Source organism: Rana temporaria, chromosome 9, assembly GCF_905171775.1.
Source record: "Rana temporaria chromosome 9, aRanTem1.1, whole genome shotgun sequence".
NCBI lineage: Eukaryota > Metazoa > Chordata > Amphibia > Anura > Ranidae > Rana > Rana temporaria.
Genome location: NC_053497.1, coordinates 31,302,899 through 31,318,035, shown reverse-complemented (window position 1 = coordinate 31,318,035; position 15,137 = coordinate 31,302,899). Strand labels below are relative to the sequence as shown.

The 15,137-nt window shown below is 48.1% G+C and overlaps 1 protein-coding gene across 3 annotated transcripts in view; it reads left to right on the top strand.

Moving 5' to 3' along the window:
- Positions 1 to 7,597: 7,597 nt before the first annotated feature.
- EHMT2 (euchromatic histone lysine methyltransferase 2) overlaps positions 7,598 to 15,137 on the top strand; it is a 48,279-nt gene continuing 40,739 nt past the window's right edge. The window contains exons 1-2 of one of the 3 annotated variants that reach the window (XM_040323069.1): positions 7,598 to 7,745; positions 12,444 to 12,522. In XM_040323069.1, coding sequence (XP_040179003.1) covers positions 12,495 to 12,522 — 28 coding nt within the window. In that variant the 5' untranslated portion in view covers positions 7,598 to 7,745; positions 12,444 to 12,494. Of the gene's footprint in view, positions 7,806 to 12,443; positions 12,523 to 15,137 lie in introns of all 3 variants that reach the window. The other 2 variants (XM_040323071.1, XM_040323070.1) reach the window with 2 other exon arrangements.

Genomic DNA, 15,137 nt, shown 5'->3' with positions numbered 1-15,137 from the left:
TTAGGGCCGCGATTTACATAGACATCTGTGCAGAAACCCGCACAGATGTCTCTTAAATCGCGGCCGAAATCGGGACTGGTGTGAACCAGGGCTCAAAGTCACAACTAGAAATGTGAGTAGGGTCTTTGTCCTTGTAGATTCTTCACTTCCTCTCTGGTGACACTGTTGTCACAGGCACGGCAAGTTATGCTGCGTACACACGATTGGATTTTTCGTCGGAAAAACCTTGGATGGTTTTCCTGACGGAATTCCGCTCAAGCTTGGCTTGCATACACACGGTCACACAAAAGTTCTCTGAACTTTCGTCCGTCAACAACGCGGTGACGTACAACACTACGACGACCCGAGGAAAAATAAGTTCAATGCTTTTGAGCGTGCGTCGGAATTTTGCGCGTCGGAATTGCTACAGACGATCAGCTTAAAAAAGTTCGATGTGAGCTTTTGAATGGAAATTCCGACCGTCTGTATGCTCCATCAGACTTTAGCTGTTGGCATTTCTGCCAACAAAAGATTGAGAGCTGGTTCTCAAATTTTCCAACGTCTGGTTCTCAAACCGAACGTCTGTAGCAATTCCGAAGCGCAAAATTATGACGCATGCTCGGAAACAATTTGAAGCATGCTCGGAAGCATTGAACTTAATTTTTTCGACTCGTCGTAGTGTTGTACACCACCGAGTTCTTGATGGACGAAAGTTCAGAGAACTTTTGTGTGACCGTGTGTATGCAAGCCAAGCTCGAGCAGAATCCTGTCGGAAAAACCATCCTAGGTTTTTCCGACGGAAAATCCGCTCGTGTGTACGCGGCATTAGAGGTCAAACAGAGCCCTGAATAGCAGTAAACACCTGGCAGGTATACATATCATTGTGACCCAAATGAAATTTATAGGTGCTGCTTAAGGCTCCACCTGGGTCCTCTTATAGCGGAGGTTCCGCCCAAAATTTTTTTTTTTTTAAAAAGCCAGCAGCTACAAATACTGCAGCTGCTGACTTTTAACAAAAATTGACACTTACCTGTCCAGCGCGCCCGCGATGTCGTCAGCCGAGGACGAGCAATCGCTCCTCCCTCGGCTGCACCCGCCGCCATCCTCCGTTAGGGAATCGGGAAGTCAAGTGTTGCGGTTTCACTGACCGGTTCCCTACTGCGAATGCGCGATTAGCGCATCGCGCCATCACTGGTCCCCGCTCTCTCCTGGGAACAGTGTGTTTCCCAGGAGACAATGGGGGCTGCGGGTAGAGGCGTATTCCCGGAAGTGGGTGCAAATACCTGTCTTAGACAGGTATCTGCATCCCCTCCCCCCTGAAAGGTACCAAATGTGTTTCCGGAGTTGGGGGAGGGTTCCGAAAAGCAGAAGCTCCATTTTTGGGTGGAGCTCCGCTTTATGTAGCAATCGCTTGGCCTGCAGACAAGGACAGAGCTCGTCCCAACTCTAGACATTTTATGGAAAATGGAAAATTCTTGGAAAACCCAAGGTGTATGACAGCCTCAGTCCAGGCTCCAATTAGGTCATGCCCCCAACGCGTTTCACTCTGCCTACGGAGTTCCCCATGACTAAGCTCTGTGGGCAGAGTGAAACACGCTGGGGATGTGGCCTGGTTGGAGCCTGGACTGAGGCGGTCATACACCTTCTTATGATGTTTTGCTGAGATGTGTGACTTCCAGGACTTTTCCCTTTTCCATTAGGTGTATGTATCATTTCATACTCTATCCGTAACGAAAAATCTAAGTTTTTAGCTGGATTTTCACATTAATAAGGCAAAGAATATTGTGCACAGTGAAGCAACCCAAAATAACCAATCAGAATTGTTCTTTTACTGATGATAAGACTCCTGTAACGTGCAATCTGATTGGATGCTATGGGTTGAGAACTGTGAACATCTTTGGTTCTGATACTGCAAAGCTAAAGCCCAACTCCAGCCTAGAGTGGGGACAATTTGTCAAGTTTTTATTTTTTGTCTGTGTCCCCAGTTGAGATATTTCTTTAACGGGGACAAAAACACATTTCTTGTAGAGCGAGAAATGGTGTGAATTTCTGATTTTTTTTTTTTTGCTGCCTGTGCCTTCCTGTCTTGGTGACAACCGTTGTTCCCGTTTCTTGTCCTGGAGTCACATGGACAGGATATGAGGAAAAAACTCCTTAACGAAGTCAAAGACAGAAATAAGAACTTGATACAATTTTTAACTCTTCTCCACTCTCTCCAAAAGTAAATAAAGGCCCGGATTCACATACATCGGCGCATATTTATGCCGCCCGCCGTAGGGTATCTCTTTTACGCTACGCCGGCGCAACGCACAGAGGCAAGCACTGGATTCACAAAGCACTTGCTCCCACTCGCTCTTAAAGTGGAGGTTCACCCTATAAAAAAATTCTAACATTATATCCAGCCCAGTTCTGCAAATAACATGACACTGACCTTTTTCTTTTTTTCCCTGTAGATATCGTTTAGCCATAGAATTCACCGCGGCTTCCGGGTAGGGAATCCCGCAGGAGTGGGCGTTCCTATTGGCATGCTAAACGACGGCGCACACAGCGCGTCACGACTTCCCGAAGGAAGCTCGGGTCGGCTCGGCTCATAGATATAATGTTAGAAATTTTTTATAGGGTGAACCTCCACTTTAAAGATACGCTGGGTTTCCTCGGCGTAAGCCAGTGTAGGTGAAAGTGGGCGTGAGCCATGCTAATGAGGCGTGACCCCATGCAAATGATGGGCCAAGCGCTAAAGAAGTACTTAAAATGAACGGCGAATGCGCCGTCCGGTGGCCGCATCCCAGTGCGCATGTGCAGAATCACCTCGAAACAACTGCCTAAGATACGTCGAATCACTGCCTACGACGTGAACGTAACCTACGCCTAGTCATATACACGTACAACGTAAACGACAAAAGATACGACAGCTTGTGTTCCCTGGTCCATACCTTTTGCATGAGTTGCGCCTCCTATATGGGGAATAACTTCACGCCGGACGTACGACTTACGCAAACCGCCGGGGCGCAACTACGTTTGTGAATCGGCGTATCTCCCTCATTTGCATATGTGCATAGAAAATCTATGGGAGCGGCAAATGCGCCTGGCGTAAAAATATGCGCCCACGATACGACGGCGTAGGCAAGTTACGCCGGTCGTAGGAAGCCTATTTTCAGGCGTATCTAGTATTGTGGGCACGGCGCACAGATACGACGGCGCATATTTGCACTTACGCAGCGTATCTCGAGATACGTCGGCGCAAGTGCTTTGTGAATCCGGGCCAAAATGTCTGGAGTTAGGCTTTGAATCAGTCTGTGAGCTTTTCTATTAAACAGTTCAGTGTGTGAGTGTGTTTTTTTTTTTTTATTAATGACCTTGACATGTGAACTTACTGTATAGTTTGTGTGTTTTTAAATAAAATAAAAAAGTTTGAAATAAAAAGTTGTCAGCTTATAGATAACGATTTCAGAATGTATCATTTAAAAAGCACTTCAGCTCCGCAAGATTTTTGTTGCTATGCGGCACTGCTTTACTTTAACTGAAAATTGCGCGGTCATGCGACGCTGTAACCAAACAAAATTTATATAATTTTTTTTACACAAATAAAGCTTTCTTTTGGTGTTATTTGATCACCTCTGGGTTTTTTATTTATTAATATTAGGGCTGTGGAATTTAAAGATAAATTCCTTGATTAATCGTAAAACATTTTTGATCGATCAAAATTCTTTTGATCGGTACTAGTGGTGCAACGGATCGTAAATGATCCGTGATCCGAACGTGTCACCATATGCGGATCGGCACACCACGTGATCCGCGGAGCTCCGCTGCTGCTTCATGCATAGGAAAGGCCGCGGCTTCGGCCTAGCTCCCGGAGCGGCGGCCATCTTGGTCCACCCGGCGGCGGCCTAGGTGAGCCTAGAGCGGCGCGCTGACATCATCACCCTGCCTCAACTGCTCGTGTTCGGCCGGCTTCTCTGGTAAGACTAAGCAAGCACTAATCTTCCTATACAGTGGGAGAGATTTCTGTGGATTACAGTGGGGAGATGTCTGTGGATTACAGTGGGGGGGATGTCTGTGGATATTACAGTGGGGAGATGTCTGTGGATATTATAGTGGGGGTGATTGTGGATATTACAGTGGGGGAGATGTCTGTGGATAATAAAGACAAGTGTGTGTTGCCTACAGTCAAGCATGGTGGTGGGAGTGTCATGGTCTGGGGCTGCATGAGTGCTGCCGACACAGTTCATTGAGGGAACCATGAATGCCAACATGTACTGTGACATACTGAAGCAGAGCATGATCCCCTCCCTTCCGAGACTGGGCCGCAAGGCAGTATTCCAACATGATAACGATGATAACACACCTCCAAGATGACCACTGGCTTGCTAAAGAAGTTGAGGGTAAAGGTGATGAACAGGCCAAGCATGTCTCCAGACCTAAACCCTATTGAGCATCTGTGGGGCATCCTCAAACGGAAGGTGGTTGAGCGCAAGGTCTCTAACATCCACCAGCTCCGTGATGTCGTCATGGAGGAGTGGAGGAGAACTCCAGTGGCAACCTGTGAAGCTCTGGTGAACTCCATGCCCAAGAGGATTAAGGCAGTGCTGGAAAATAATGGTGACCATACAAAATATTGACACTTTGGGCCCAATTTGGAAATTTTCACTTAGGGGTGTACTCACTTTTGTTGCCAGTGGTTGGACATTAATGGCTGTGTGTTGAGTTATTTTGAGGGGACAGCAAATTTACACTGTTATACAAGCTGTACACTCACTACTTTACATTGTAGCAAAGTGTAACTGAAAAACAACCCCACACCATAATCCCCCCTCCACCGAAATGCTTTGGACCAGTGTACAAAGCAAGGTCCATAATGGATGAGCGAGTTTGGGGTGGAGGAACTTGACTGGCCTGCACAGAATCCTGACCTGAACCCGATAGAACACCTTTGGGATGAATTAGGGCGGAGACTGTGTGCCAGGCCTTCTCGTCCACATCAGCGCCTGACCTCACAAATGCGCTTCTGGAAGAATGGTCAAACATTTCCATAGACACACTCCTAAACCTTGTGGACAGCCTTCCCAGAAGAGTTGAAGCTGTTATAGCTGCAAAGGGTGGTCCAACCCAATACTGAACCCTACAGACTTAGATTGGGATGCCATTAAAGTTCATGTGTGTGTAAAGGCAGGGGTCCCAATACTTTTGACAATATAGTGTATTTATACACTGACCACCAATGATTGACAGGAGAAGGGGTTACATGGTAATATGGGGAAGGGGAGATTAGAATGCCACTGACCACCAATTATGGGGAGGGAGTTTTAGAATACTAATGATGACCAATGATAGAGGAGGGAGATTTGGAATACTAATGATAATCAATGAGGAGAGAGGGAGAGTTGGAATACTAATGATGACCAATGATAGAGGAGGGAGATTTGGAATACTAATGATGACCAATGATAGAGGAGGGAGATTTGGAATACTAATGATAATCAATAAGGAGGGAGGGAGAGTTGGAATACTAATGATGACCAATGATAGAGGAGGGAGATTTGGAATACTAATGATGACCAATGATAGAGGAGGGAGATTTGGAATACTAATGATGATCAATGATAGAGGAGGGAGATTTGGAATACTAATGATGATCCATGAGGAGGGAGGGAGATTTGGAATACTAATGATGACCAATGATAGAGGAGGGAGATTTAGAATACTAATGATGACCAATGATAGAGGAGGGAGATTTGGAATACTAATGATGACCAATGATAGAGGAGGGAGATTTATAACACTAATGATGATCAATGATGGGGGCGGGAAATTTAGAATAAAATTGATCCCCAGTGATGAGCGGTAGGTTAGAATGCCACTGATGGGGAGAGGGGGTTTTAGAATATCACTGACCACCAAACATTGGGAGGGAGATTTAGAATACTAATGATGACCAATAATGAGTGAGAGGTGGTTAGAATGCCGCTGATCACCAATGTTGGGGTAGGAGGTTTATTATGCCACTGATCACCAATGATGGGGTAGAGGGTTTAGAATTGCCCTTGATTACCAATGATGGGGTAGAGGTTTAGAATGGCCCTTGACCAACAATGATGGGGTATGGGGTTTATTATGCCGCTGATCACCAATGATGGGGTAGAGGGTTTATTATGCCACTGATCACCAATGTTGGGGTAGGGGGTTTAATATGCCGCTGATCACCAATGATGGGGTAGAGGGTTTAATATGCCGCTGATCACCAATGATGTGGTAGGGAGTTTAAAATGCCACTGATCACCAATGATGGGGTAGAGGGTTTATTATGCCACTGATCACCAATGATGGGGTAGGGGGTTTAATATGTCGCTGATCACCAATGATGGAGTAGGGGGGTTTAATATGCTGCTGATCACCAATGATGGGGTAGGGGGTTTAATATGCCGCTGATCACCAATGATGGAGTAGAGGGTTTAATATGTCGCTGATTACCAATGATGGGGTAGTGGGTTTAATATGCCGCTGATCACCAATGATGGAGTAGGGCGTTTATTATGCCGCTGATCACCAATGATGGGGTAGGGAGTTTAATATGCCACTGATCACCAATGATGGGGTAGAGGGTTTAGAATGGCCCTTGATCACCAATGATGGGGTAGAGGGTTTATTAATGCCGCTGATCACCAATGATGGGGTTTATTATGCCGCTGATCACCAATGATGGGGTATGGGGTTTATTATGCCGCTGATCACCAATGATGGGGTATGGGGTTTAATATGCCGCTGATCACCAATTATGGGGTATGGGGTTTATTATGCCGCTGATCACCAATGATGGGGTAGAGGGTTTATTATGCCGCTGATCACCAATGATGAGGTAGAGGGTTTATTATGCCGCTGATCACCAATGATGGGGTTTATTATGCCGCTGATCACCAATGATGGGGTATGGGGTTTAATATGCCGCTGATCACCAATGATGGGGTAGAGGGTTTATTATGCCGCTGATCACCAATGATGGGATATGGGGTTCATTATGCCGCTGATCACCAATGATGAGGTAGAGGGTTTATTATGCCGCTGATCACCAATGATGGGGTTTATTATGCCGCTGATCACCAATGATGGGGTTTATTATGCCGCTGATCACCAATGATGGGGTAGATGGTTATTATTCCGCTGATCACCAATGATGGGGTATGGGGTTTATAATGCTGCTGATCACCAATGATGGGGTATGGGGTTCATTATGCCGCTGATCACCAATCATGGGGTTTAATTTAAGGATTTAATGGAATTTTGTTATTGAATTGTTTTGGGACACACAATACACCTGTAAGGTGTACTTTTCATACAATATATTGCTTGTAGACAGGTTTTCCTTCAAACGGTAACAAATCACTAGGATTATTATTATCAGGGACAAGGTTTCCCACCAAGCATGGCGCCTCTGCCCTGTCATCCTTTTATCTGCAGCTCATAGTCACTATCCTGTCTGTCCTACATCGGTATTCCTCCTCGGACCCCACGTGCAGCCTCACATCGGCGTTGCCGCTTTAATGACCTTGTCGAGGTCAGTTTGAGGCTTGGTACGCAAACCGGCCAATCGCGCCGCGCACACGTGATTTTTGAAACGCAAATGTTTACAAAAGAGGTGTTCTGGGCGGCGCGAAACTGCGTATCTCCACGGCAACTTCACGGCCAATAAGGAGGCGGGGAGGATTGTTGTAGCTGGCCCACCCGCTGGTGGGCTCCCCGTCCAATCCGGTGGGGAGGAAGCCGGAAGTGAGGTCAGTGGCCGCACCGGAAGTAGTGTGTGCTGTGCAGCGATGGAGGCGGCGGGAGAGAGAGTGAGAGAAAGAGGGGAGGGATGCCGGGGACAGACATGCGGGGCGAATGGGAGAGCGGAGGGATATGTGGGAAAGGGGAGTCCAGGGGCACCGAGTGTGAATTAAGGAGACCCCCATAATGGTAGATGTGATAGGGGTGGGCAGGTGTCTGGGACCTAGGAGGGGGCCAGCACAGGGCTGCATGCAGTCAATGAGAGGCAGGAAATGGACTGTGAGGGCTGAAAGAGGAAGAATGTAGAGAGTGAGGGGGAGAGAAGAACAGAGTGATGGAGGAATAAGAGGACTGTCTGTGCAAAAGGTGATCAGGAAGAGAGGGGAGGGTATAGGGGTAGTAGAAGGGGGTACGTATGAGGTGGGTTTAGTAGACTGGGTATGAGAAGAGGGGGAGGTGGGTATAGTGGTAGTATAAGGGGTATGAGGAGAGGGGGGTAGTAGAAGGGGGGGATATAGGGGTATGAGGACAGGTGGGTATAGGGACAGTAGAAGGGATATGTGGCAAGGAGGAGGTGGGTATAGGGGTAGTAGAAGGGATATGTGGCAAGGAGGAGGTGGGTATAGGGGTAGTAGAAGGGATATGTGGCAAGGAGGAGGTGGGTATAGGGGTAGTAGAAGGGGCATGAGGAGAGGTGGGTATAGGGGTAGTAGGAGGGTTATAGGGTTGGTAGAAGGGGTATGTGGAAAGGTGGGCGTAGTGGCGGTAGAAGTGTTATGTGGAGAGGAGGAGGTGGCTATAGGGGTGGTATGTAGAGAGGAGGGTGTGGGTATAGGTGTGGTAGAAGTGATATGTGGAGAGGAGGGTGTGGGTATAGGGGTGGTAGAAGGGGTATGTGGAGAGGTGGGTATTAGGGTAGTAGAAGGGTTATGCAGAGAGGATGATGAGGTGGGTATATGGGTTGTAGAAGGGTTATGTGGAGAGGAGGTGGGTATAGGGGTTGTAGAAGGGGTATGTGTAGCGGTGGTTGTATGAGGTGAGGTGGGTATAGGAATGGTAGAAGGGTTATGTGGAGGGGATGATGAGGTGTGTGTATAGGGGTATGTCAAGAGGAGGAGGTTGGTATAGGGGTGGTAGAAGGGTTATGTGGAGGGGATGATGAGGTGGGTATAGGGGTTGTAGAAGGGGTATGTGGAGAGGATGATGAGGTGGGTATAGGGGTAGTAGAAGGGGTATGTGGAGAGGATGATGAGGTGGGTATAGGGGTGGTAGAAGGGGTATGTGGAAAGGAGGAGGTGGGTATAGGGGTGGTAGAAGGGGTATGTGGAGAGGAGGAGGTGGGTATAGGGGTGGTAGAAGGGTTATGTGGAGGGGATGATGAGGTGGGTATAGGGGTGGTAGAAGGGTTATGTGGAGAGGATAATGAGGTGTGTATAGGGGTATGTCGAGAGGAGGTGGGTATAGGGGTGGTAGAAGGGTTATGTGGAGAGGATCAGGAGGTGGGTATAGGGGTTGTAGAAGGGGTATGTGGAGAGGAGGAGGTGGGTATAGGGGTGGTAGAAGGGTTATGTGGAGGGGATGATGAGGTGGGTATAGGGGTGGTAGAAGGGTTATGTGGAGAGGATAATGAGGTGTGTATAGGGGTATGTCGAGAGGAGGTGGGTATAGGGGTGGTAGAAGGGTTATGTGGAGAGGATCAGGAGGTGGGTATAGGGGTTGTAGAAGGGGTATGTGGAGAGGAGGAGGTGGGTATAGTGGTGGTAGAAGGGTTATGTGGTGAGGATGATGAGGTGGGTATAGGGGTGGTAGAAGGGGTATGTGGAGAGGAGGAGGTGGGTATAGGGGTGGTAGAAGGGTTATGTGGAGAGGATGATGAGGTGGGTATAGGGGTGGTAGAAGGGTTATGTGGAGAGGATGATGAGGTGGGTATAGGGGTATGTCGAGAGGAGGTGGGTATAGGGGTGGTAGAAGGGTTATGTGGAGAGGATCAGGAGGTGGGTATAGGGGTTGTAGAAGGGTTATGTGGAGAGGATGATGAGGTGGGTATAGGGGTGGTAGAAGGGTTATGTGGGGAGGATGAGGAGGTGGGTATAGGGGTGGTAGAAGGGTTATGTGGGGAGGATGAGGAGGTGGGTATAGGGGTTGTAGAAGGGGTATGTGGGTATAGGGGTGGTAGAAGGGTTATGTGGAGAGGAGGTGGGTATAGGGGTGGTAGAAGGGTTATGTGGAGAGGAGGAGGGTATAGGGGTGGTAGAAGGGTTATGTGGAGAGGATGAGGTGGGTATAGGGGTGGTAGAAGGGTTATGTGGAGAGGATGAGGTGGGTATAGGGGTGGTAGAAGGGTTATGTGGAGAGGAGGAGGGTATAGGGGTGGTAGAAGGGTTATGTGGAGAGGATGAGGGGGTGGTAGAAGGGTTATGTGGGGAGGATGAGGAGGTGGGTATAGGGGTGGTAGAAGGGTTATGTGGAGAGGATGAGGAGGTGGGTATAGGGGTGGTAGAATGATTATGTGGAGAGGATGAGGAGGTGGGTATAGGGGTTGTAGAAGGGGTATGTGGGTATAGGGGTGGTAGAAGGGTTATGTGGAGAGGAGGTGGGTATAGGGGTGGTAGAAGGGTTATGTGGAGAGGAGGAGGGTATAGGGGTGGTAGAAGGGTTATGTGGAGAGGATGAGGTGGGTATAGGGGTGGTAGAAGGGTTATGTGGAGAGGATGAGGTGGGTATAGGGGTGGTAGAAGGGTTATGTGGAGAGGAGGAGGGTATAGGGGTGGTAGAAGGGTTATGTGGAGGGGATGATGAGGTGGGTATAGGGGTTGTAGAAGGGGTATGTGGAGAGGATGATGAGGTGGGTATAGGGGTGGTAGAAGGGGTATGTGGAGAGGATGATGAGGTGGGTATAGGGGTGGTAGAAGGGGTATGTGGAAAGGAGGAGGTGGGTATAGGGGTGGTAGAAGGGGTATGTGGAGAGGAGGAGGTGGGTATAGGGGTGGTAGAAGGGTTATGTGGAGGGGATGATGAGGTGGGTATAGGGGTGGTAGAAGGGTTATGTGGAGAGGATAATGAGGTGTGTATAGGGGTATGTCGAGAGGAGGTGGGTATAGGGGTGGTAGAAGGGTTATGTGGAGAGGATCAGGAGGTGGGTATAGGGGTTGTAGAAGGGGTATGTGGAGAGGAGGAGGTGGGTATAGGGGTGGTAGAAGGGTTATGTGGAGGGGATGATGAGGTGGGTATAGGGGTGGTAGAAGGGTTATGTGGAGAGGATAATGAGGTGTGTATAGGGGTATGTCGAGAGGAGGTGGGTATAGGGGTGGTAGAAGGGTTATGTGGAGAGGATCAGGAGGTGGGTATAGGGGTTGTAGAAGGGGTATGTGGAGAGGAGGAGGTGGGTATAGTGGTGGTAGAAGGGTTATGTGGTGAGGATGATGAGGTGGGTATAGGGGTGGTAGAAGGGGTATGTGGAGAGGAGGAGGTGGGTATAGGGGTGGTAGAAGGGTTATGTGGAGAGGATGATGAGGTGGGTATAGGGGTGGTAGAAGGGTTATGTGGAGAGGATGATGAGGTGGGTATAGGGGTATGTCGAGAGGAGGTGGGTATAGGGGTGGTAGAAGGGTTATGTGGAGAGGATCAGGAGGTGGGTATAGGGGTTGTAGAAGGGTTATGTGGAGAGGATGATGAGGTGGGTATAGGGGTGGTAGAAGGGTTATGTGGGGAGGATGAGGAGGTGGGTATAGGGGTGGTAGAAGGGTTATGTGGGGAGGATGAGGAGGTGGGTATAGGGGTTGTAGAAGGGGTATGTGGGTATAGGGGTGGTAGAAGGGTTATGTGGAGAGGAGGTGGGTATAGGGGTGGTAGAAGGGTTATGTGGAGAGGAGGAGGGTATAGGGGTGGTAGAAGGGTTATGTGGAGAGGATGAGGTGGGTATAGGGGTGGTAGAAGGGTTATGTGGAGAGGATGAGGTGGGTATAGGGGTGGTAGAAGGGTTATGTGGAGAGGAGGAGGGTATAGGGGTGGTAGAAGGGTTATGTGGAGAGGATGAGGGGGTGGTAGAAGGGTTATGTGGGGAGGATGAGGAGGTGGGTATAGGGGTGGTAGAAGGGTTATGTGGAGAGGATGAGGAGGTGGGTATAGGGGTGGTAGAATGATTATGTGGAGAGGATGAGGAGGTGGGTATAGGGGTTGTAGAAGGGGTATGTGGGTATAGGGGTGGTAGAAGGGTTATGTGGAGAGGAGGTGGGTATAGGGGTGGTAGAAGGGTTATGTGGAGAGGAGGAGGGTATAGGGGTGGTAGAAGGGTTATGTGGAGAGGATGAGGTGGGTATAGGGGTGGTAGAAGGGTTATGTGGAGAGGATGAGGTGGGTATAGGGGTGGTAGAAGGGTTATGTGGAGAGGAGGAGGGTATAGGGGTGGTAGAAGGGTTATGTGGAGAGGATGAGGGGGTGGTAGAAGGGTTATGTGGGGAGGATGAGGAGGTGGGTATAGGGGTGGTAGAAGGGTTATGTGGAGAGGATGAGGAGGTGGGTATAGGGGTGGTAGAAGGGTTATGTGGAGAGGATGAGGAGGTGGATATGTTTGGAACGGGATTGGTTGGAAAGGAGTGTGTAAGGAGTATGATGTATCTATGGAGGAGAGGAGGAAGGATGTATTTGTGTGGGCGATATGAAGGAACGAGAGTGACTTCTAATGGCTTCTACTGCTTCTCATCCAGGCATTGCCTCCAAGAGAGTTGGAAAGAGACAGTCCTCATGAAGAAGGCACCATGGGACTTTCAGGCAGTGCAGACAGAGGTATGTATGAAGTCTGGAACCTACTGAGGGGAATTTACTGCACTTCCCCTTTTCCTTCTATAATGGAGAGGGGAGGTGTTTAGCAGCCTAGGGTGACAACTCCATTCCTCTATAGAAACAGTACAGTGACTTGGCATTGTCACTGGTAGGTTGGGACATTGTACTGTATTTGTTCTGGTGCCCCTTGGTCACAGCACAAGCCAATGCCGGCCTATAGATTTGCGCTGATCGGCTAGGGGGGGATAAACAAGGCAAAGCTCCATTCTGAAGGGGGAAGGTATGGATTTTGTGTCCCTGCATAAAATAAAATCCCTTCCCTTAGCAGCACACATAGTAAACACAAACCGTGGTTAGGCACACATTTAACCCTTTGCTCACCCCAGATGTTGAATCTCTTCCCAGCCAGTGTCCAAATAGTAGTGACAGTGCATATAATTTAGCACCGATTACTGTATTAGTGTCACTGGTTCCCACATGTCCGCCACAATATTGCAGTCCCGCTATAAGTCACTGATTGCTGTCATTACTAGTATAAAAATTCCAATATGTAGCAGAATACATATTGTCTTAAATTGTTAATTTTTTTTATTGGATATGTTTGATAGCAGAAAGTAAAAAAATATAATTTTTTTTTTTCAAAATTTTTATATTTTTTTTTGTTCATAGCGCAAAAAATAAAGAATGCAATGGTGAGCAAATACTAACAAAATTAATCTTGAATTTGTGGGAAAAAAAATATAAATTTTAATTGGGTACATCGTTGCATGACTGCGCAATTGCCAGTTAAATTAAAGTGGAGGTTCACCCAAAATATCAATTTTTAACATTAGATTGAGGCTAATTTTAGTAAGCAGAATCGGGTGTTTTTTTTTTTAAATGAATCTAGTACTTACCGTTTTAGAGATAGATGTTCTCCCGCCGCTTCCGGGTATGGTCTTCGGGACTGGGCGTTCCGATTTGATTGGCAGCCTTCCGACGATCGCATACAGCGCGTCACGAGTTCCCGAAAGTAGCCGAACGTCGGTGCGCAGGCGCCGTATAGAGCCGCACTGACATTCGGCTTCTTTCGGCAACTGGTGACGCGCTGTATGCGACCGTCGGAAGGTTGTCAATCAAATAGGAACGCCCAGTCCCGAAGATCATACCCGGAAGCGGCGGGAGAACATCTATCTCTACAACGGTAAGTACTGCATTTATTTTAAAAAGAACACACAATTCTGCTTAGTAAAATTAGCCTCAATCTAATGTTAACATTTTTTTTTCGGGTGAACTCCCGCTTTAATGCAGTGCCGTATCACAAAAAATGTCCTTGCCATGAAGGGGGGTGGGGGGGCTAAATATTCTGGAGGTCAAATGATTATCCTTTAGTAGATGAGTTTTAAAACAAACCACAGTCCCTGCAGTTAGAGGTCAGTGAGGGAGTCATTCATAGGTAGATATACAGGACTCTGTTATGGGGGGCAGAGGACACTACATTAGGATGCTGGTATGCAGAGGAAGAAGACACTACTGTATTGGGGGGGGGGGGGTGGAAGACACTACTCTGGGGGGTATGATGTGAAGGGGAGCAGAGGACACTACGGGGGGGGGGCATGGGCACAGGACACTATACTCTGTTTTCATTGGGGGCTTGATGGTTTTATTTAATTTTTTTCTAAAAGGGTACTTTTTGCGGTCATTCACTTCACCGCTCCTTGTCTCTAGCTATTGTTTAACCACTTAAGGACCGCCGCATGTACATATACGTCGGCAGAATGGCACGGACAGGCACATCCACGTACCTGTACGTCCCTGCCTAGACGTGGGTCGGGGGTCAGATCGGGACCCCCCCTGGTACATGCGGCGGTTCCCGTGGCTGTCCGAGCGATCCGGGATGAGGGGACGGCTGTTCGTTTTTGTCCGCCCCCTCCGGATCGCTCCCAGCCAATCCGCGCGCTCCCCCGTGTGTCACTTCCTCTGCCTGTGTAAACACAGGAGGAGGAAGTGATGTGATCTCTCCTCTCGGCGGTATTTTCAACCGCCGCTGAGGAGAGATCACATCACACAGTGAGTCTGCACAACACTACACTGACACCAGTACACGCAGGCACATTTAACCCCTTGCGATCACCCCACCCCCCTGTCACAGTGTCACTGAATGCAGTGATTATATATGTACTGATCACTGCATTTAGTGTCAGTGTGACAGGCAGTTAGTGTTAGGTCCAGGATAGCCCCTGTACCCCCCCTAATAAAGTTTTAACCCCTTGATCACCGCCCTAGTTAACCCTTTCACTCCCTATTGCCAGTGTCACTAAGCGATCATTTTTCTGATCGCTGTATTAGTGTCGCTGTTCCCGCTAGGTAGCTATTTTTTTTTACTAAACGCATGTGGCTGAATAAATTTTGGCCTAAATGTTTGACTAACATTTAGTTTATTTGATTTTACTTATAACAAAAAGTAAAAAATATTGATTTTTTTTCAAAAATGTCGCTCTATTTTTGTATATAGCGCAAAAAATAAAAATCGCAGAGGTGATCAAATACCACCAAAAGAAAGCTCTATTTGTGGGAAAAAAAGGACGCAGATTTTGTTTGGGAGCCACGTCACACGACCGCGCAATTGTCTGTTAAAG